The sequence below is a fragment of the Triticum urartu genome, unplaced genomic scaffold (genome assembly GCF_003073215.2).
Source record: "Triticum urartu cultivar G1812 unplaced genomic scaffold, Tu2.1 TuUngrouped_contig_31, whole genome shotgun sequence".
Classification (NCBI taxonomy): Eukaryota; Viridiplantae; Streptophyta; class Magnoliopsida; order Poales; family Poaceae; genus Triticum; species Triticum urartu.
This window is the reverse complement of record NW_024113618.1, coordinates 1-20,899: the sequence shown is the minus strand read 5'-3', so window position 1 is coordinate 20,899 and position 20,899 is coordinate 1. Positions and strand designations below refer to the sequence as shown.

Here is a 20,899-nt window from a genome sequence, read left to right as displayed (position 1 = left end):
GTGGCCTGCCATCTGCCGTCGTGAGCCAGTGCTACCTCGACATGTAGGACTAACCATACTTTCGCCGCCATGGACGAGAGTATGTTGTACACTTCTGCCGCAAGGCCACCGGCGAGAAGTCGACTGTTGGGTGGCTGCCGGCGGCGACGTCATTTAGAGCGGCCGCCATGGACAAGGGCGAGCAAGCCTTGAGAGAGTACACGTACTAGTGGGAATGGGCTTGATGCTTTGAGATTGTGATGTCCACGTGTCGTGCATCCGAGCGGATCTAACCAGTTGGAGAGTTAGACCCATTCTCGTAGATTTTTTCCCCCTCGCCTCCTAGCTCAGGAACCACAGCGCCGCCATGTTCTCTCCGCCGGCGCAGCCCAGATTCGACCCTCTGCGCCCCACCTCACCGACGAGCTAACCATCCCTCACACCTCCCTGTTATCTACGACAACGCCGCCCAGGTGCACCCCCCTGCAGCGACCCACCCGATGCCGCCCCGGGTCCAGTTCGCCGGTGCGTCACCCGGGAATTAGGGTGGCCGCAGCCACCATCACCACCCCGTTTCTTGCCTCGCCAGGCTGCCCGGAGGATCAACCGCTTGCCGGCTACTGGAGTAAGAACAGTGGCCGCTCCTTTTCTTCGGTCCTCCAGTTTTTAATTTCTGCAAAGCAAGTTGGTTTCTAATGTGCCCAGTATTCAATGCTAGATATACTCATATCCTATTGAATATGGAATGTTGTTGGCTGTGAAATCGAACTGTTCGTTGTGTATTATAGAACACTAAACCATCAACCAATTTAGGTGTATTTGGATTTTGGATTACACGAACTTAGGGTGTGTTTGGTTCTAAAACCAAGTGGAATGTCATGTAACATCTTGATGTTCGGCAAGAAGAGAACGAGGTCGGATGGAAAGGTTCCTTGGGACAGAATGCCAAAAATTGATAGATACCGGACTTGAGCAAGAACTCCAATCGATCTAGGGAGATGGTGGCGATCTAGGGAGAGGGTCGCGAGCGATCCCGCGGGACATCCTTGGGCTCCGCCTGGGAGGCATCCCCGCCACGGCCACTCCCCGCCTGGGAGGCATCCCAGCCCTGGCCGCTCCTCGCTGGCTCGAGCGGGTGATGCAGGAAGTCAGGTACGGGGAGAAGAGGAGCCGCCCCGGACAACTGCGGCGGAGACGGCGGATGGGACCTCTATCCCGTCGGCTTCGGATGCGGCGTCCCTGGCGCGGAGCTTCTAGAGTTCGGTGAGGAAGGGGCTTGTCCGGATAGGAGGCTGAGGAGGAGGAAAGGGCTGCGAGGGTGGGGAAGGAGCTCGGCGGAGCGGCGGAGGTCGCCGGTGATGGTCGGCAGCTGAACGGGAGTAGGCAGGCGCGCGAAGGATGTGACGGAGAGGCGAGAGGCGAGCGGTTCTGCGTGGTCCGCCCGATTTGGAAAGACCACTCGGAATGGTATAAACAGGGAACATGCCATTCTCTGGAATCGATTGATTCTGGTTCCTTCGACAATCCGAACGCGAGAATGAGTTCTGGGAACGGAACCGACCCGTACCGTCCCACTTCGTGACAGAAACCAAACACACCCTTACATACCCATGTTGGCGGCGGCAATCATACTTCAGTCGTTTTTTCAGATTTCCATCCTCCCAACAAAGATGAGTTAGTTCAGGCATCACTGTTCTTATGCTTCCTACTTATGGAGCTTCCAAATTATACTACTTACTATGTATGCTTCGGTCCACATAGTTTTGCTTCCATAGTTCAACCATTTTCGCAAATTTGGAGTGTAGGTGTTAAAAATTGCATCTCCATGTTCGTGAGAATCTTAGTTAACTTTTCTATGCTTCAATTGAAATGAGTCATATCGGCATAGCACATTTTCATGCTTCCTACTCACGGGTCTTCTAAATTGTACTTCTTTGGTGTCCATAGATTACTTCCATATTCCTACTTTTACAAAAATTTCGAAATTCAGATATGTAAAATGCAGCCAATTTATCTTCTTATTTTGAGGTACCATCCTGCTACCGGTAGATTCTATTTTATTCTAATTGTATATGTTGATAAATCATGATTTCCCCCCTTATTTCAGTGTGTGTAGGCTAACAAAATTACCAATTGAAATTGACAAAATTGGTTTGTTCATCACAAAAAGGATGCACACACAAGTTGCCGCTAGGCATTGCTAATTTCAGTTTCAAAATGTTATGCTTACGCTAGGCATGGGTATGTTAAGATAGCATGAAATTGATGTTTTGTGTATCCATGCTTCTGAATTTATTGAGTTTGTTGTTCACTGCAGATAGTTTGCTGCAATAGAATATGCTTCTACTTTTTTCTGTACTTGTTACACTGTAAGACCATATTTTGTATTTAAATACTCTCATCATGCTTCCTACATTTCATACGTGTATATATATTGCATATAATGCAAGTTCACACCTTTCAGATTTCTTTGTTTCCATTGGTACAGTCAGGTTGCCAAATTAGTAGTTGCTACAGACCATTTTATTTCTTGCATAAGCTTCTATAGTGTGTTTATTCCATGCTTGGAAAGCTAACTATATATTACTTCTACTGTGTAGGTAGTTTGCTAGTTTGCTTTCATGGTTCCTGCTTCCGTAGTCTGATCCCTAGCGGTTCCCATGCTAGTTTGCTAGTCTGATCCCTAGCGGTTCCCATGCAGCCGAGCAACCTGAAGGTACCGCCTTTCCTCTTTACTCACTGAATCAGCCTCCTTTCCCTGCAGTTCTGTTGGAAACCAAGGTCTCACTGGGTCAAATTACTAGGGTTCTTGCTCTCGATTGCCGCAACCGGAGTTACTTGCTTACTGTTTCTCGGTGAAGTTATTGAAGCATCGGGTTTGTTGCTTCCCCACAGAAGGTGCAGAGGCATCGTAGAGCCAGAGGGAGAGAGACCTGGAGTAGTTTTCTGGTTTTTGGATTGGGCATCAGAGAGTGGCAGCTGTTGGTTGGTTTCTTGGTTCTTGATTTGCTTCTGTGGTGGAGGGAAGGGCTAAGAATACAAGGGAGGGTATTGAGGGCAAGGGTAATGGAGGTCGGGGGGTAGGCGATGATGGAGCCCCAGGGAGTGGAACTCGAGGATGACAGCATCAATTTCTGGGCCTCCCTCGGCGTGAGCACCCATGTCCATGGCGTCGACCAGATGGCGCTCCACAGTGTGCACATTCTTGACCACCAAGGACAATCGCTGCCACCGGCAGTGGTCTCACACCCAGAGTCTGTCTGTAAGGAGTTGTTCCCTGTTGAAGCCGACCCCTGCCTTGAGCCCCGGGTGGGGATGGAATTCGAGTCGGGCGAGGCTGCCAAGACCTTCTATATTGCTTATGCTGGCCGTGTTGGGTTTTCGGTCCGCATCGCTCGGTCCCGTAAGTCCAAGTGTAGTGAGTCCATCATCATGCTAAGGTTTGTTTGCTCAAAGGAAGGGTTCAGCAAGGAGAAGCGTGTTGTTGAAGGGAAGAAGACAAGGAAGAGGCTAGCCTCCATCAGGGAAGGCTGCAATGCCATGCTTGAGGTTCTCCGCAGAGGCGACAACAAGTGGGTTGCCACCAAGCTTGTTAAGGAGCATAACCATGAGGTTGGGATGCCCAGCACAGTGCACTATATAGCCACTGAGAGCGATACTATGGTTGACCCATACATTGACATGGAGTTTGAATCCCTTGAGTCTGCCAAGACATTCTACTACTCGTATGCTATCCGTGCAGGATTTGAAGTTCGCGTGCGCCAGTCTCGGAAATCACAAGATGAGTCACTCAAGATGCTGAAGCTTGTGTGCTCAAGGCACCGCTACCATTCAGGACGGGAGAACAATGGAGACGATACCAAGAGAGATCCCTCCAGAGACGGTTGTAATGCACTGTTTGAGATAATTCGGAAGGACAAAGGTGTCTGGAGGGTCTCCAAACTCATCCTAGAGCACAGTCATGAGCTGAACCCTGCACCAGCAAGCAGCGTTTGTTGTGTCCGCTCACAAGGTGAGGTACTTGTCATTGCAAAGAACTTTGCTGACACACGGAATCTTCTATTGAATGGCCAAGATTCTCAGCCTCATAGAGAGATCCGGTACAATGATCTAGGGCCAGAGGATGCTCAAAGCCTACTTGAATATCTTAAAAAGGTACAGGCTGAGGACCCTGCATTTTTCTATGCTGTGCAGCTTGACAAGCATGAGGACACGGTCAATATCTTCTGGGCTGATGCGAGCGCTAGGATGGCTTATTACCATTTTGGTGACGCTGTTAGGTTTGAGACAGCATACAGGAGCAACAAGGAGCATATACCCATTGTCATATTTTCAGGTGTCAATCATCATGTGCAGCCTGTTATTTTTGGCTGTGCACTACTTGTTGATGAATCTGAAGAATCATTTGTATGGTTATTTGAAAAATGGCTTGAAGCAATGCATGTGAGGCCTCCTGTTTCTTTCGTAACAGAGCTGAACCAAGAGATGGCAGCTGCAGCTGCCAAGGTATTACCTGACACCTGTCATATTTTCTGTGAAAAGCATATATTAGGTACTGTCAAGGAGGAGTTGCATAGTATTTATCCAGGACTAGACCATTTCATAACTGATCTGAGAAAGTGCATTGATGGATGCAGAATAGAAGAATCATTTGAATCATGTTGGGAATCAGTTCTCATAAAACATGGCTTTAGAAATAATGAACATTTACAGTCTCTTTATGATATTCGTGAACGATGGGCCCCTGCATACACAAAGCAATCATTTCATGCCAGAAACCTGCTTGCACAAAGCTGTCAAAATCTTGAAAAGATTATAGATACATACTTCTCGTCCAAGACCCAGTTAGTGGTGGCTGTGCAGCAACTTGAACAAGCTATTTGTAATTTCCATGCGAAAGAAGCCCAGGTGGATTATCTGACAATGTTTCAACCACCAGCACTGAGGACTGCTTCACCAGTGGAGAAACAAGCAGGTTTAGTATTTTCTAGGAAAGTGTTTGATATATTTCAGGAACAATTTGCGGAGTCCTTTGGGTACCATGCAGAGAGGCTCGAGGATAGGATGCTACACAAGTACCGCCTGACAGTAGATGATGGTGACGAGGAGGCACATATCGTCTCTTTCAGTCCAGATCAAAGTACAGTGTGCTGTAGTTGTTGCTTATTCGAGAGCTGTGGAATCTTGTGCAGGCATGCTCTTCGAGTTTTCATCATCGAAGGAGTGCGTTTCCTTCCAAAGGCCTATGTCTTGAAACGCTGGACAAAGCATGCAAAAAGTACTGTCACCCTGGATAACTACATTGAACTAAGGGGATACTGTGAGGACCCTTCGACTTCAAGGTACAATGATCTTTGCTATGATGCAAACAAATGTGCAAAAGAGGGCTCAACATCCACCGAGCGCTATAAAATTGCTAAAGAGGCACTGTGCAAGGCTCTTGATGAAATAATGCCTACAAGGAATATTAGAGAGCAAAATTCACAAAACTGTACAACATCATTAAGAAGTCCAGTCAAGAAACTTGGGACATCTAAAGGTACCTCTGGCAAGAGCATAAAGAGGCCAGCATTCAAAAATTCCCTTGTGGAGAGCAAATGGCAGTAGATGACCAGATATTGTGAATTTGAACATAATGCGATTTCACCTGTTCTGACCTTGTATAGTTGTAGTATCATTCAATCTAGTACTAGTCTCTTATGCTGTGGCTGGCCATGGCTTTTTCCTGTCAGCAAGGGTGCTAATGAATCGTTTGAGACATTACTGTTCAAAAGGAATGTAGGAACATATGCCCTTCGTGGGAATTTTCTATGAATGGCACTGTAGGAAGGGCAATTTTGTTACATGGTAGTACATCCATAATTTTGTACGTACCATTGCGTGACCAACGTAGCATAGCCTTATGTTAGTTGGGATTTACTTTTTATACCGAAAGACTGTTAAGTTGCGGTTAGCATGTGTAGAAGTGACAGTTGTGCTACGAAAGCTAACTGCAGTCGAGTACTTATGCAGTTAAGCACCTGTACTGCTTTTTTCTTTTGCGAATAAGCACCTGTACTGTTTAGGATAGGCATTTGTATGTTTTGAGTTCTGTGCTTCTCTTTGATCGTTCGTATGAAATGCAGTATGTTATGTATGTTGCACATTTAGGTATTTGTATCCTCAAAACTTGTTTTCTGTTCTGGATTGTAGCTGTCTGGCTTTCATATTTGTTACTCAAAAAACGTCGTATATTATGATACGGAAGGAGTATAAGATGTTTTGGATATTTCAGTATGGACCATATACGGACTGAAATGAGTGGACAAACACACTAAAACGTGAGAAAAAAAATTAGAACATCTTTTATATTTGTGAACAGAGGGAGTACTTTTCAGCTCAGGGTATTATATTTTAGTTGTACGGTACTGTGTTCCGTTGTTTTATACATGTGTTCATAATAACGAAATACTGTATGTGTGTTTCCCAATGGCTACTCTAGCATCATTTTAATTTGAAGCTTCATAATAGTTGTAGTTTGCGATGACTCTGATTAGATTCTGTGACTAATACTGCAATTATACTCTTCAGCTTCCAGGACCCTAATATGTGCTGAGTTGAGTGGTGCTTGTTGTTTGCCGTCATTTGATATTTCATGAGTTGAGTCTGTCCTTTTTTATACTTAGGAGCCACTTGAATGGTGATTTAGGTCTCGTGGAATCTGTTTTAGCAAGTTCGTTCTTAAATTCCAATCCCAACAGCTCCCATCTCTCTTGGACATCTGGGTCCTTCCGCTTCCAGGAGCACACATAACACACCACTCATGGGAAAAGTTTGGCCGAATAATGGTATCCAGGCTCCACCCCTCTACCGTTAGAGTTCTATTCGAGATCAGCGACAAATGCACATGAAATTTTTATTTTGTTTGATTTTATTTAAATTCAAAAATGTTCATGAATTTTAAAATTGATCATAAATTTCAATAAAACCGCCAATTGGAAAAGGTGATCGTGAATTTGAAAACATATCCATGAATTTGAAAAATAATCACAAATTTGAACATTTACGTGAATTTCAAAAAAATATAGTTTGAAGAAAAACGAGATTTTAAAAGATGTTTGCGAATTTGAACAATATTTCTGAATTTGTAAAATGTTCATGAATCCAAAAAATTATTCATGAATTTTAAAAATATTCATAGATTTTAAAAATATACTTGAATTCAAATAATATTCATGAATTTGAAAAGTTATCATGATTTCAAATAAATTTAGAAAATTTTAAAATATTCATGAATTCTTCAAAAAAAGAAGAAAATGAATAAATAGAAAGGAAAACATAAAACAAAGAAAACAGAACACAAAAATAAACAAAAACGAAAACCAAATATACAACTATAAAATAGAAAACCAGCAGTGGAAAATTGAAAAAAAAGAAAAGAAAATACAGGCCCAGAATCTTCCTGAAACTGGCTGACAAGCTTCCTAAAACTGCTCATAGCTAATCGGTTTAGGGCGCCTTGGTTCTTTAACGGGCCGACACACGTAACAACGCCCGTGGACGATTGCACCGATATGTATCGCAACACTCAGCTAGCAAATAGGGACATATGGAGTCTATACCGCACGAGGATTTCATCAAGATACTTGTAACACTATGGGCGATTTGGCAATGCTCGGAGAAAGGCTATCCATAAGCATGTATTTCAGGGCCGTTAGCTACTAATCAGTTTGTCAAGAATTATGTAAGGGGGCTTCAGATTTGCAAACCTTTGAGCAACATGCGGTAGTTCAAACACCTTCGAGACAACATCACAGATGGATCCTGCCACCTACAGCGCAATTTGTGTTGATGGTGTCGTGTCACGCGATGCAATGGAAGAGACTTACAGCGCAATTTGCAAGGATCCCACTGAAAAATAACTAGGCTCTTCGGCGATAAAATGTCAAGGTGTGATTGACCCAACATCATTGGAGACATTGGCTTCTTGAGAAGCACTCACTCTCACTTTTCCTTGACTTATCACTTGCAAACTTACAGATAGCTTCAGACTATCAAGATGTGATCAAATATATCCATGGAAATATGAGTGGGCTACACTCTAGCATTATTAAGGAGATCAATCTTACATCTCAACAATTTTTTCGTTGTTCCTTCATCTTCGAAGGAAGAGAAATTAAGATGCCACACGCTCGCTGATCCCTCAGATTTACATTGTATCCTTATGAACTTTTATAATCAAATAAAGTGGAGTGTGTTTAGAGTAAAAAAAAGCAAACAGCGACATATATCATTTTCGTGTATGAAATACAGACATATATAGTTGAGTAGTAGAAGCTAGAGAAGAGGAAAGTCCCCAATTGCTCGCGAGCTCAAATGAGTTTGCCATAAAGAGTAAATTCAGAAAAGTGAGAAAAAAATTCAGGTAAACTTTAACAAATGCTTTTGGAGCTTGCAAATTTTCATTTTGAAATGACACTCGTGGCAGAAAAATCGGCACTCCAAAATGCTTTTGAAGATGATATTTTTGGAGCATTGATTTTGCTTTTTTGCCACGACATCCACGAATGTGATTTCATGATGAAATTTTGCGAGCACTTAGAACATTTGTCAACGTTTTGCACAAAAGAACCAGAATAATTTTTATATTTTTTACAATTTCACTATTCGTCCAAGCATGTCCGAGGAGCACGACGCCCGACGTTAAGTATAGTTAAAGCATCAGTTACCAGTAACGCCTGTAATAAAACTCCATCTTTCATCCCTTGTAACGCAATTATAACGAGGGGCGGCGGACTCTACATAAGTGCCCCGTAGCGCTAGAACAAGGGTTTGCATCTACTGTAATTGTTGGGGATCGTAGCAGAAATTTAAAATTTTCTACGCATCACCAAGATCAATCTATGAAGTAATCTAACAACGAGGGGAAGGAGAGTGCATCTACATACCCTTGTAGATCGCTAAGCGAAAGCGTTCAAGTGAACCGGTTGATGGAGTCGTACTCGTCGTGATCCAAATCACCGATGATCCTAGCGCCGAACGGACGGCACCTCCGCGTTCAACACACGTACGGTTGGGAGACGTCTCCTCCTTCTTGATCCAGCAAGGTGAGAGGAGAAGTTGAGGGAAAACTCCGACAACACGGCGGCGTGGTGGTGATGGAGCTCGTGGTTCTCCGGCAGGGCTTCGCCAAGCACTACGGAGGAGGATGAGGTGTTGGAGGAGGAAGAGGGCTGCGCCAGGGGAAGGGTGCGTCTGCCCTCTCTCTCCCTCACTATATATAGGGGGAAGGGAGGAGGGGGAGGCGCCCTAGGGTTCCCTAGGGGAGGGGCGGCGGCCACAGGGGAAACCCTAGATGGGTTTGGGCGCCCCCACCCCCTAGGAAACTTGCCCCCCAAGCCGGGAGGGGCGGCTGCCCTAGGGGTGGCGCCCCCACCTCTCCTGGTTACGTGAGATGGGGTGGGAGGGGCGCTCAGCCCCTTAGTGGGCTGATGTGCCCTCTCCCCTTGGCCCATAAGGCCCACCAACGCTTGCCGGGGCCTCCGAAACCCCTTTCGGACACGCTAATCATCACCTGGTACCCCCGGAACAATTCCGGACTCCAATACCCTTCGTCCAATATACCGATCTTCACCTCCGGACCATTCCGGAGCTCCTCGTCATGTACGGGATCTCATCCGGGACTCCGAACAACCTTCGGTAACCACATACTATTTCCCATAACAACTCTAGCGTCACCGAACCTTAAGTGTGTAGACCCTACGGGTTCGGGAACCATGCAGACATGACCGGGACAACTCTCCGGCCAATAACCAATAGCGGGATCTGGATACCCATGTTGGCTCCCACATGTTCCACGATGATCTCATCGGATGAACCACGATGTCGAGGATTCAATCAATCCCGTATACAATTCCCTTTGTCCAGCGGTATTGTACTTGCCCGAGATTCGATCGTCGGTATCCGATACCTTGTTCAATCTCGTTACCGGCAAGTCTCTTTACTCGTTCCGTAACACATCATCCCGTGATCAACTCCTTGGTCACATTATGCACATTATGATGATGTCCTATCGAGTGGGCCCAGAGATACCTCTCCGTTTACACGGAGTGACAAATCCCAGTCTCGATTCGTGCCAACCCAACAGACACTTTCGGAGATACCTGTAGTGTACCTTTATAGCCACCCAGTTACGTTGTGACATTTGGCACACCCAAAGCACTCCTACGGTATCCGGGAGTTGCACAATCTCATGGTCTAAGGAAATGATACTTGACATTAGAAAAGCTTTAGCAAACGAACTACACGATCTTGTGCTAGGCTTAGGATTGGGTCTTGTCCATCACATCATTCTCCTAATGATGTGATCCCGTTATCAACGACATCCAATGTCCATGGTCAGGAAACCGTAGCCATCTTATTGATCAACGAGCTAGTCAACTAGAGGCTTACTAGGGACATGGTGTTGTCTATGTATCCACACATGTATCTGAGTTTCCTATCAATACAATTCTAGCATGGATAATAAACGATTATCATGAACAAGGAAATATAATAATAACCAATTTATTATTGCCTCTAGGGCATATTTCCAATAGTAATCATCAGGCACCAGCGAACATAGCCTCAAGACTCGAGACGTAGGGTTGTTACCTCTCTGCAAGGGGTCCAAACTCATAAAATCCGAGTGTAATACTTGTGCCTTAGACCAGTGGCGGAGACAGGGGGACCAGCAGGGGCCCTGGCCCCCCCTAACAGCAGAGATGTAGTGCTTATTTGCTGATGAATAGTGCTAAAATTAGTGATTATTTTCTGTCAAAAGCATGTTTTCCATTGGCTTAGCCTTTCCCAAGCAGTTTTTACATCATTCGGCCCTATTGATACTATTTTCCTGCCTCCGCCACTGCCTCAGACAAGTGCAGCTCCCACCGATTGGAGCATGGTGACCTTGTTGATTATCTTCTATATGGTCTGTGTCCGCGTTTCTATATCTTTGAGCATCTCTCCGAGTCTACCTAACTCAGGTCTTACACCCGACTGGATCGTTCACTCGGATTTGTATCATTTGAATCATCCGATGAAAATTACAGTCGGCTTTTCCATGTAGCGACTAGAATATTTTATTCCACATATGTTTTGTTAAAAGCGAGTGGAACACGTGTGCGCCTTCAGCGTGTTTCTGCTAGAACTACTCACCGGGAAGGCCATGACAGGGCAGGGTGACGGCGCGGAGCTGGAGCAGATGACTCGGTGATCAGGAGGGAATGGACCGCCGGGGTGTTCTACCGTGACGGCGTCAGCGAGCACGGATGGCGCGGCTGCTGCAGGTCGCTATTAGGGGCATCGACGCCTCGCGGCAAGGTTTCGCCGACCATGAGGGAGGTTGCCGGGATGATCAATGCCATTCGCGGGGAGGACGACGGGTCTCTCTCCGCGGAAGCATGACACGGAGTATTTAACCAAAAACTACCACATTTGTTGGAAACGTGACGAAAAACTACCACTCTATGATTTTGTGCGAAAAACTACCAAATTTTTCCTAAACCGTGGCAAAAAACTACCAACTCGCGAAAGCACTCGCTTCGCCTGCGCTAACCCCGTTTCTGACCGGTTGGGCCCGCGAACAGTTGCCACACTGGCTAACGGATGGCCGGCGCGCGTTGACGGCCGTTAACGGCCCGTCCGCTGTCGGGACGTCGGCTGTCGGTCGACCAATAAGTGAGAGCGAGCGAGCTCAGCCACTCGCTCATTCTCTTCCTCCTCGCTCGCTCTCACTCATCCTCATCCTCTCCCCTCTCCCTGGTGCTGTGAGCTAGGTCAGCCTATCGCCATCGCCGCCGCGGCCATTGCTGCCGGTAGAAGTTGAGGATGCCATCCTAGAATGATGAGGAGAGCTCGGACAAGGACATCAACATGGTTTTAATGGATCCTCAACTCTTTGTAAGTGCATAATGGTGGAACAGAGTTAGGGTTAGGGTTAGTTCATCCAAGTTGGAGATTCCAAGTTGCTTTTGGTTTGATTCGAAGTTTCTTTTGCAGGAAACCCCTGACAGTGTGGTGGAACCATTTTTCTGTGGTTCTTACATTGAATCTGAGCCGACGTGCATGATGCATCATCAGAGGCCGAAGAAGATGGTAGCTTTTGAAGGTGCTTTGACTGGGAGGCGATTCCTGGGTTGTCCTGTGCAGCAGGTATAAAATCTTGAACGCTAACTTGTTTTGCTGGTGGAGATGTGTGATGTGTTTTGCTGATGGAGATGTGTGGTGCAGCATATGGTGCAAAGATGTGTGATGTGCAGAGATGTGTGCTGTAGTTTAGAACTGAAACTTGAAAGTGCCATACATATGGAAGCTATATGTGAAAGTAGATCTTTAGTTAACTGAATTCAATACATGACTGAACCTGAGAACACCTACATGCAGAGATCTTTAGTGTACTGTGAACTGAATGTATTAGTTAGGTGTTTACTGAATATAGTTGTTAACTGAAAAAGAACAGAGTTAAATGAATTTATATTTACTGCTTAATATAGCTATTAACTGAATTTATCTCTGATGCTAAGTCAGGTGTTGTGTGCTTACCATGAAAGAATTATGTTTGCATAATTCAGAGAGCATATTGATGTAGGTGTGAACTTTGGTTATCTGTACTAAGTTTGTTACTAAGTGATTTGTGCTTAATTATAAATAATTGCTTCTGTAGGATGTAGGTGTGAACTGTGGGGTTGTGAAGTGGGTGGATGGTCCTTGGCCAGAGATTCTACAAAGGTGCCTAACAAGGATTTGGGACATGTACCATGAGCAGAACTTGGGGAGGGTGAAGGACAAAGAAGCCCATGAGAAAGAGGTGGCCAAGCTACAGAAGGAAATTGATTTCCTGTCAAACAACTACAGCTAGTTGGTGGAAGATGTATCCAAGCTTTTTGACTATCAATATGGCAAGATGTCTCATGACATGGACTATACCAGTCAGGCAATCAATGATCTAAATGCAAAGAAGAAACAACTTGAGGATCAAGCAAAGATTGAGATAAGTATGGAAAAGATGAAGCTTGCCAAGGAGCAAAGGTGCATTCTTCAAAGCCAAGCAGATATCATTCAGAACATGAGGAAGGCCATGAAGGAAGTGGAGGGGGACAGGGACCTACTTATGTAAGAGAAGAAGAAGCTGGAGTATCTGATTGCTGATCTGGTCAATGCTGGGCATGCCAGCAAAGATAAGCTGGAGAGGATCAAGGCAATTATGAATGAGTGAAGGGCTTGGTGTGTGGGTTAAGTAATTAGTAGGCCTATATATAGCTGGCCTTGGAATGTCATGCATGTTAGGTGTATATTTTGGGAAAGTTTCATGTGCTTTCAGAATGGTATGAGGGAGGAAGGTACTGTTATGGTTTAAGAACTAGTTGGTTTTATCTATGATGTAATGACTATTATGTTAAGACCTACTATGTTAAGTGAGTACTCATGCTAAGTTAAGTAAGTAAGAATGTTTTATCTATGATGAGGCTGCTTTACTCTGCATATATCATGTGTGGATAACTGACAGTAGTGACAAATAACTTAACATATGTAGCAAGTAGCTTAGATAGTGTGACAAATAACTTAACATATGTAGCAAGTAGCAAGTAATATATATAGATAGTCTGACATAGATAGATAGTACTGCCATTCATAGTCTGACATAGAAAGCAACTAGTAGTAGATAGTGCCTGACATAGATAGCAACTATTAGTAGATAGTGCCTGACGAAACTGAATCTAGGAACTTACTGAACTTACGAAAGTTTAGGACTGACGAAACTGAATTTTTTTGCACTGAAGTAACTGAAGGCAGCACTTCACTCCTCCTTCTTCAGCATCTTCAGGCGCTGGGAGCGGCGCACTGCAGTCACGGCCGCCCTCTTCTTCTTGCCCGGCGCCGGCTCCACCACATCTTCCTCGCCGCCATCTTGTTCTTGCTTCACGACGATGCCATCTGGGAGATCGACCTCCGGCAGCGCATCCACGTGGATTGGGAGGTTCATGTCCCCCTCCACGGTGTCGAGGACGGGAGCCAGCAGCTGCACTTCAGGCTCGTCGTCAGAGAGGACGACGACCTCATCCACCTCGTCGTCAGATTCGTCAGACTCCTCCTCATCATCATCTTCACTGGACTCATCGTCTGAAGACTCGCCGTCAGAGTCATCAGAGGGCCCAAGGACCCATGGATTGCGCCTCTCCTAGTAGGCGTTGTTGATTGGGGCTGGGAGCGCGAGGACGGCGTCGGTGAAGTGGTCCGCGGCGGCCGGCGGCGTGGTGGATGAGCGGTACATCCACCATCAGGCGCGCTGCCTGGGGTCAGGGGAGCGCTGCACCTCGCGCATCGCCCACAGCAGAATGGTCGGCGGCGGGATGGTGCGGCCGGCAGGGAAGGTGTGCTGCTTTTCAGCAGCTGTCATCACCTTGACGAGGCCGCGGGCGTGGTTCCTTAGCATCGCCATATTGGGGAACTAGCGCGCGATCTCCCTGTACTGCGCGCGCATCTCCTGGTTGTTGCCGGCGAGAGCTTCGATGGCCAGCTGCCAGTCCATGGCGACGGTGGTGGCGGTGGTTGTCAGCGGCGATTTCGACAGGAGAGAGGGGGAAGTGGAGTGGGCGGTGCGAGCGGCGAGTGGGCGAGTGAGCGGAGAGCATGGTGGGTGGACATGTAATAAAGTCATAGAAACGAAATGGCTGGGTTTACTCAACGCACGCTCACCATGATGCCAGCTGCAACGCACGCTGAACAGACGACGTGGTGGACAACATATAATAAGTTTGGCCGATGCTAGTCAAACAAATCACTAGCACTAGCCCACTGGTATTGAACACATGGTTACAACCAACTGGTCCTGGGTTTGAGCCCCAGGCCAGACATTTTTGTGTGCATATTTTTTTATAAAATGAATTTGGCAGTCACTTCTGAACTGTAGAAATGGCAAAGTAAAACAAAAAAATAAAACAATTAAAACATGCACCTAAACTGTACAAATGGCAAAGTAAAACAAATAAAACAAATCACTAGCACTTAGCCCATTGGTATTGGGCACAAATAAGTAGCAACCATACATTCAACATTGTACACAAGTTCACATGTCTGAATTTAAGCAGTCTAGTAGCACAACACACATTTAGTAGCAGAGCACACACTTAGTATCATATAATCAAACTAAGTAGCAGAACACAAACTTAGTAACAGAGTTTCAATGGTTTCCATTAGCACTAAAATATAGTGCAAACTTGCTAGGGGGTTTCCTCTTCCTCTTGCCTGCTAATATCCCTGGTTCTGTAGTGGATGCTCTTGGTGCATTGAATGTTCTTGTTGATGCTGATCCTCTTGGAGCTCTTGTTGACGCTGATCCTGTTGGAGGTGCTGGTGAAGACCTGGCTGCTCCTGCAGAAACAGTTGATGCCAAAGCTCTCTTATCTGCTGCTGTTTTTATGTTCCTCACTGCTTTAGGAGGTGGAGCAGATGAGGCTGGCATCTATGAAGTTTGGTGTTGATGTGGTGGTTCTGGAGGTGGGTGACTAGCACTAGAGGAACCCCTAAAAATTTCTCTATTCTCCTGCATGACAGAATTAAGATAGTTAGTACAATTGCTGCAGACCTAAAATAATTAAACAACTATTAACTAAACAAAGAATGCAACATTTTTAAATGACCTGGTGTAAGTTCTTTCTCATCTGAAGACTTGGGTTTAGAGCTTTCCCACAGTAAGTAAATCTATGGCCCTGTAGACCACAATTGCTGCATGTAATTGTTCCCATCCTGCTTGTGTCTTTTGGTGCAGGCACCTCAAACTGGCCCTTTCTCCTAGTTGTTTGTTTCTTCCCTACTTTTTCTTTGAACACTGGTGGCTCAATATCCTGAGTATTGGTGTCAGGCCAGAATCCAGGACCAGGGACAGGGTACACTATGTCTTTGTATGCTTCAATATGTAGTGGTTTTTTGAAAAATTCATGCACATAGTCCTCTGGGTGCATGTGAATCTTGCTCATTGCTGCTATTGCATGACTACATGTCACACCTGTCATGTCCCACCTCCTGCAGTCACATGAGTTAGTAGCTAGGTTGACACAGTATTGATTTTCCTTACTAGACACTTGCCAAATGTCAGGACCAGCCTTATGTGCCTCACAAAATTTGGCATACTTCTTATTCTCCTCTAGTTTCTCTGAATAGTTGGGTGTGATCATCCACCTGTTGTTCTCTGTTTTTTCCTAGTCTTCTGCCTTTTGATCATCTTCTTAGTCCTTATTCCTTCAAACATAGTCCTAATTGGTTTGGCCCTAACATCAAGGATCATTTTGTTGAAAACCTCACTAAGGTTGTTCACAACAAGATCAGTTTTGCAATTGTAATCCATTGAAGACCTACACCAAGTCTCCTTTGGAATTTTTGTAAGCCACTTTCAGGCATTCTCACACTCTGCTTTAAGCTCCGCCATTGCTAATTCATGGTCATGTTTGGTGAATGAGTAGCTAGCCTTATCTACTAGCTTTTTTAGTTCTGCTCCTCTAAAACCAGCCGACTGAAAATTTGCATAGATGTGCCTGAGGCAGTATCTCTGAGGGGAATTAGGGAACACTCATTTATAGCCTTAAGAAGACCCTTATTGTAAATTAATAACCATAGTCATGAACAAAAAGAAATAAAGCCAGTAATAACTACATTTATCTGAACTACTGGCTATGATAGGTTGCATACCTTTTGCATGTCAGAAATAATGGTGTAGGTTCCAAATTTGCTTCCACTTTCAATGCAACATCTTAGCTGGGTTAAGAACCATGTCCAACTCTCTGAATCTTCCTTATCAACCACACCAAAGGCTATGGGGTAGATGTTGTTGTTGCCATCTCTTCCTGTGGCTGCAAGAATTTGCTGTCCAGTGGTTAGCTTGATGAAGCAACCATCAAGCCCTGCATCCATACCCAAATTAGCTACCAAAAAATTACAACAAGATATTTTAAACAAAATGCAGTTATAGATTTACCTATAAAGGGCCTGCAACCATTAAGAAATCCTTGCTTTGATGCATGCAAGCAGTAGAACATGTACTTAAATCTAGGAGTTGGGGCAGGGTTTTCTGGGTCCTCAAATGTTGTAACTACACATGTGCTACCAGGGTTTGTGTCAAGAACTGCTTGTAGGTAGTCCCTCAGTCTATAGTACTGCTCCTTCTGGTCACCTTGTACAACCTTAATAGCCTTCCTCCTTGCCCTATAGGCCACACTCTTTGATACATTAACTGAAAACTTGACTTTGTTGTTTTTAATAAGTGAATCCACAGGTGCTCTAGGATCTGCTCTAAGAGAAGGCTCAACTGCTTTGGAAAGCCACTTAGTAGTAACCTTTGTATTCTCTGCTGATGCTGGACAAGTGTGCTCCATGTTACACATCTTAATGCAAAATGTTCTTTCATGAGCTATCCTGGAGGCACACATGTAAAATTCACATCCATGCTCTCTCTGTGAACACCAAACAATAATTCTTGTTGGAGCGTTCCTGTGGTAGTGAAAAGACCTCAAAGTCCTTATATGAAAATCTCTTAATGCTTCTCTGAACTGGTAAACAGAATCAAAACACAAACTCTTGCACAAGAGTAAATGTGAATTGGGAATTGAAGGGTCAAAATATACCCTTTCCTTCATCTTTTTATTACTACTCTTTGTCTTTGGCTTCTTCATGAGGTATGGCAGTTCAACTTCATCATCTTCTTCCTCATCACTTATGCCTGCATCACCAGCAAAACAAAACTCATATGATCCAGGAAACCAATCTTCAAAACGTTTTTTCTCTACCTCATTGTGACATCTGCTAGTCGGCCCAGGGTTCTTCACATGTTTCACAATAGCAGTACTTTGCAATGTTGTTTCCTCTTTAGAGGCACACTCTATTTTCATTTGTTAAACAGCTTCAGCACTCCCATCTGAATGAACTGAATCATCAGAACAAAATTCAGACACTTCAGTGTCTCCTTCAAAGTGGTTCAAATCTGTCTCTCTTTGAATCCTGCTCCTCTCAAGCTGAGCCTTCCTATCATCTATCTCATTCTGAAGCTCAGATTGCTCCACAACCTTTTGCACACAACAACTCTTTTGAGTGTTCATGTAATTCTGAATAGCCTGTGTGCTTATTCCAGGTTCAACATCTCTCACAACCTTTATGTTCACAACATTGACATGATTAAAAAACTCCAATATTTCATGAACACTAGCTTCATTACCTAAATACTTTACTTTTTCAGATCCAATTTCCTCCTCCTTCACATAGTACATGTAATCACTCTGCCCATACCCTTCACTAGCAATGAGTGATTGTAGAGTAACAAAAGATATATCTGACTCATATATACCCCTTTTCACAGGGTTTCTTCCTTCTAAATGAAACCATATCTCCCACTTCTTGTCAGCAAAACTACAGAAATAGGTGATCATGAAGTGAATTGAAAATGACAGAGCTACAAGTGTAATACAGTTTACTACACAACAATCTCTAACAAACACATCTTACTAATTTGCCAGATTGAAGCAGCTAACCAATTCATGAGCAGCTAACCAATTTGACAGATTGAAGCAGCTAACCTAGCAGATGATATTTCCATACCTGCAACCCATTGGCGATGACTGGGCGAGCTGTGCCTCCTGCTGCTGCGAGCCGGCCTGCGTCGAGAAACTGCTGCTCCCCAACCAATTGTCGACTGAGCCCGCAGCGTCCAAACTTGTGCCACCGCCGCCAGCGTCGTCGCCGCCGCCACCACCCATATCGCCGACGCCCCACTCCGGAACCACCGCCGCCAGCGTCGTCGTCGCCGCCGCCACCTAGTTCAGAGAGAGGGAGAGGACGGAGAGAGTGCAGCGAGAGGGGAACAAATCAGATCTTGACCCGCACCGCACCCGACTGACAGCCGATGTCCCGACAGCGGACGGGCTGTTAACGACCGTCAACGCGCGCCGGCCGTCCGTTAGCCAGCGTGGCAACTATTCGTGGGCCCAACCGGTCAGAAACGGGGTTAGTGCGGGCGAAGCGAGCCCTTTCGCGAGTTGGTAGTTTTTTGCCACGGTTTAGGAAAAATTTGGTAGTTTTTCGCACAAAATCATAGAGTGGTAGTTTTTCGTCACGTCTCCGGCAAATGTGGTAGTTTTTGGTTAAATACTCCATGACACGAGAACCAGTCGGCTCTCTGAGAGTTCTCCAGTCTCTGATCGGTGATATATGTATACGCATATCTAATTAGTTGCATTATTAGATTAGAGCAACTCCAACGGGCCGACCCAAATGGATGGTCGGCCGCCCGCCCGGCGTCTGTCTTTTTTTTTTAATTTGGGTCGACAGTGCGCCTAACGCGTTGACCCATTTCATGACCGCGCGCGCTTTAGATCATGCCAGCGGCCATGTTGTCATCCTGATTTTGGCGCTCCAGCGCGCGGGAAAGGTTCGCACGCGCGGGAGAAAATCGGCCTAGCGCGCGCTGGTTTTGGCGCGTCGAGGCCGGCGCTCGTTATAAGAAGGCGCTTCCTCCACACTCTATCCGCCGCCCACTCGTCTCGCCCCTCTCACTAGCCTAGCCGCCCTCTGCGCCACCATGTCGATGTGTCGCCTGAGCGCTTCGAATTTTTGCGGAGTCCGCAAGCGCCGCTCCGGTGCCTTCTCCTCTGAGATCTGGTTTGGCGAGAAACGCCTCATCCTCGGTACTTTCGACACCGCAGAGGAGGCGGCTCGCGCGCACGACGCGACGGCGTGGCGCCTCCTAAGGCCTCGTCGGGAGATGAATTTTCCCGACGTGTCGAGCCAGCGGGCACAGGATCTCGCGCCTCTCCCGCGGCTTTTCACCAATGAGGATTGTCATGTCCACCGGAGGCGGCGGCGTCGCCTCGCCATCGCCGAGATGTACGTGGAAGCCATGATGGTGTGGTGCGAACGCTTCCCGCAGGACATCGTCGACGAGCGCCGGTTGTACAAGCAAAGGAGGACGGAGAGGGACGCGAGGAGGACGGAGCGAGCCGCCTATCGGGAGGACAAGCGTGCGTGGAAGCAGGCCGCTCAATTGAAACTGAAGCTACGAGAAACATCGGGGTGGGACTTCGAGGACGAGCGGTATGCTGACGCATATATTCAGGCGTCGGAGGAGGACATTACCGAGTCGGAGTCGGAAAGCGACAAGTAGTTGTTCTTTTCTTTTATCTGTGTACGCTAGAACTATCTATGTATAATTTTTCTATCGGAAAAAATAGCCGGCGACGTCGGCGAGGAAGGAGGCGGGCGAGGGTGTGCTGTTGAATGTGAAAAGGCCAATGTGCCACCGACCAGCGGGCCCGGGGAGGAGAGAGGGCGAGCGCGCACGCGTCCATCTTGTGTCTGCGTCGACGCAAATCCGGCTCAAAAATGGGTCGGGAATGGGTCGCTCGTGGACGAAAAGCGGACGCGTGTCCGTTTGGATCGACGCGTTGGGCCGACTTTTCTGTCGGCACAGACCCAAACGGACGGCGGCGGACGAAATGGGTCGTCTCATTGGAGTTGCTCTTAGATATTTTTTTTGAAAAGGAATTGCATTATTAGATCGGCTAGCAAACCTTGTAACCAAACAGAATACTGTTGACGATGAGCAGGAGTGTTTGGATCCAGGATTGAAACATCATTCTTGCATATGATTTGTGTTGTATGGTCATGATCATGAACCCAAGTACACATAAAGCCAAAAGGCGATGTGACAACTGATAAATCAAAAAGGAAAAGGTCTTGTGAATTGTACGAATCAGTGTTGACATGCAAGCAACTCGTGGAGCCCCAAGTACCTACCTGCAGCACTCCCCATTCTTTGTTTGATGTACAACGTCAATACATCAACCACAATATGCAAGCAACCTTTATTTGTTGGATGCTTACAAGTTCGAGAGATGGTGCACCTAGACTTTTTTTAAGA

At 45.9% G+C, this 20,899-nt stretch overlaps 1 protein-coding gene across 3 annotated transcripts; it reads left to right on the top strand.

Annotated features, from left to right (window-relative positions):
* Window positions 1–259: 259 nt before the first annotated feature.
* On the top strand, window positions 260–5,822 carry LOC125527159 (protein FAR1-RELATED SEQUENCE 7-like). 3 transcript variants are annotated; one of them, XM_048691721.1, is made up of 4 exons: window positions 260–604; window positions 2,580–2,695; window positions 2,784–4,485; window positions 4,617–4,915. In XM_048691721.1, exons 3-4 carry the CDS (start codon window positions 3,067–3,069, stop codon window positions 4,632–4,634), a joined length of 1,437 nt encoding a protein of 478 aa, XP_048547678.1. In that variant the 5' UTR covers window positions 260–604; window positions 2,580–2,695; window positions 2,784–3,066; the 3' UTR covers window positions 4,635–4,915. The 3 variants fall into 3 exon arrangements, with proteins under 3 accessions (XP_048547678.1, XP_048547676.1, XP_048547677.1); XM_048691719.1 differs by having other exon boundaries at window positions 261–604; window positions 2,784–5,822; XM_048691720.1 differs by lacking the exon at window positions 2,580–2,695 and having other exon boundaries at window positions 261–604; window positions 2,744–5,822.
* Window positions 5,823–20,899: the final 15,077 nt, after the last annotated feature.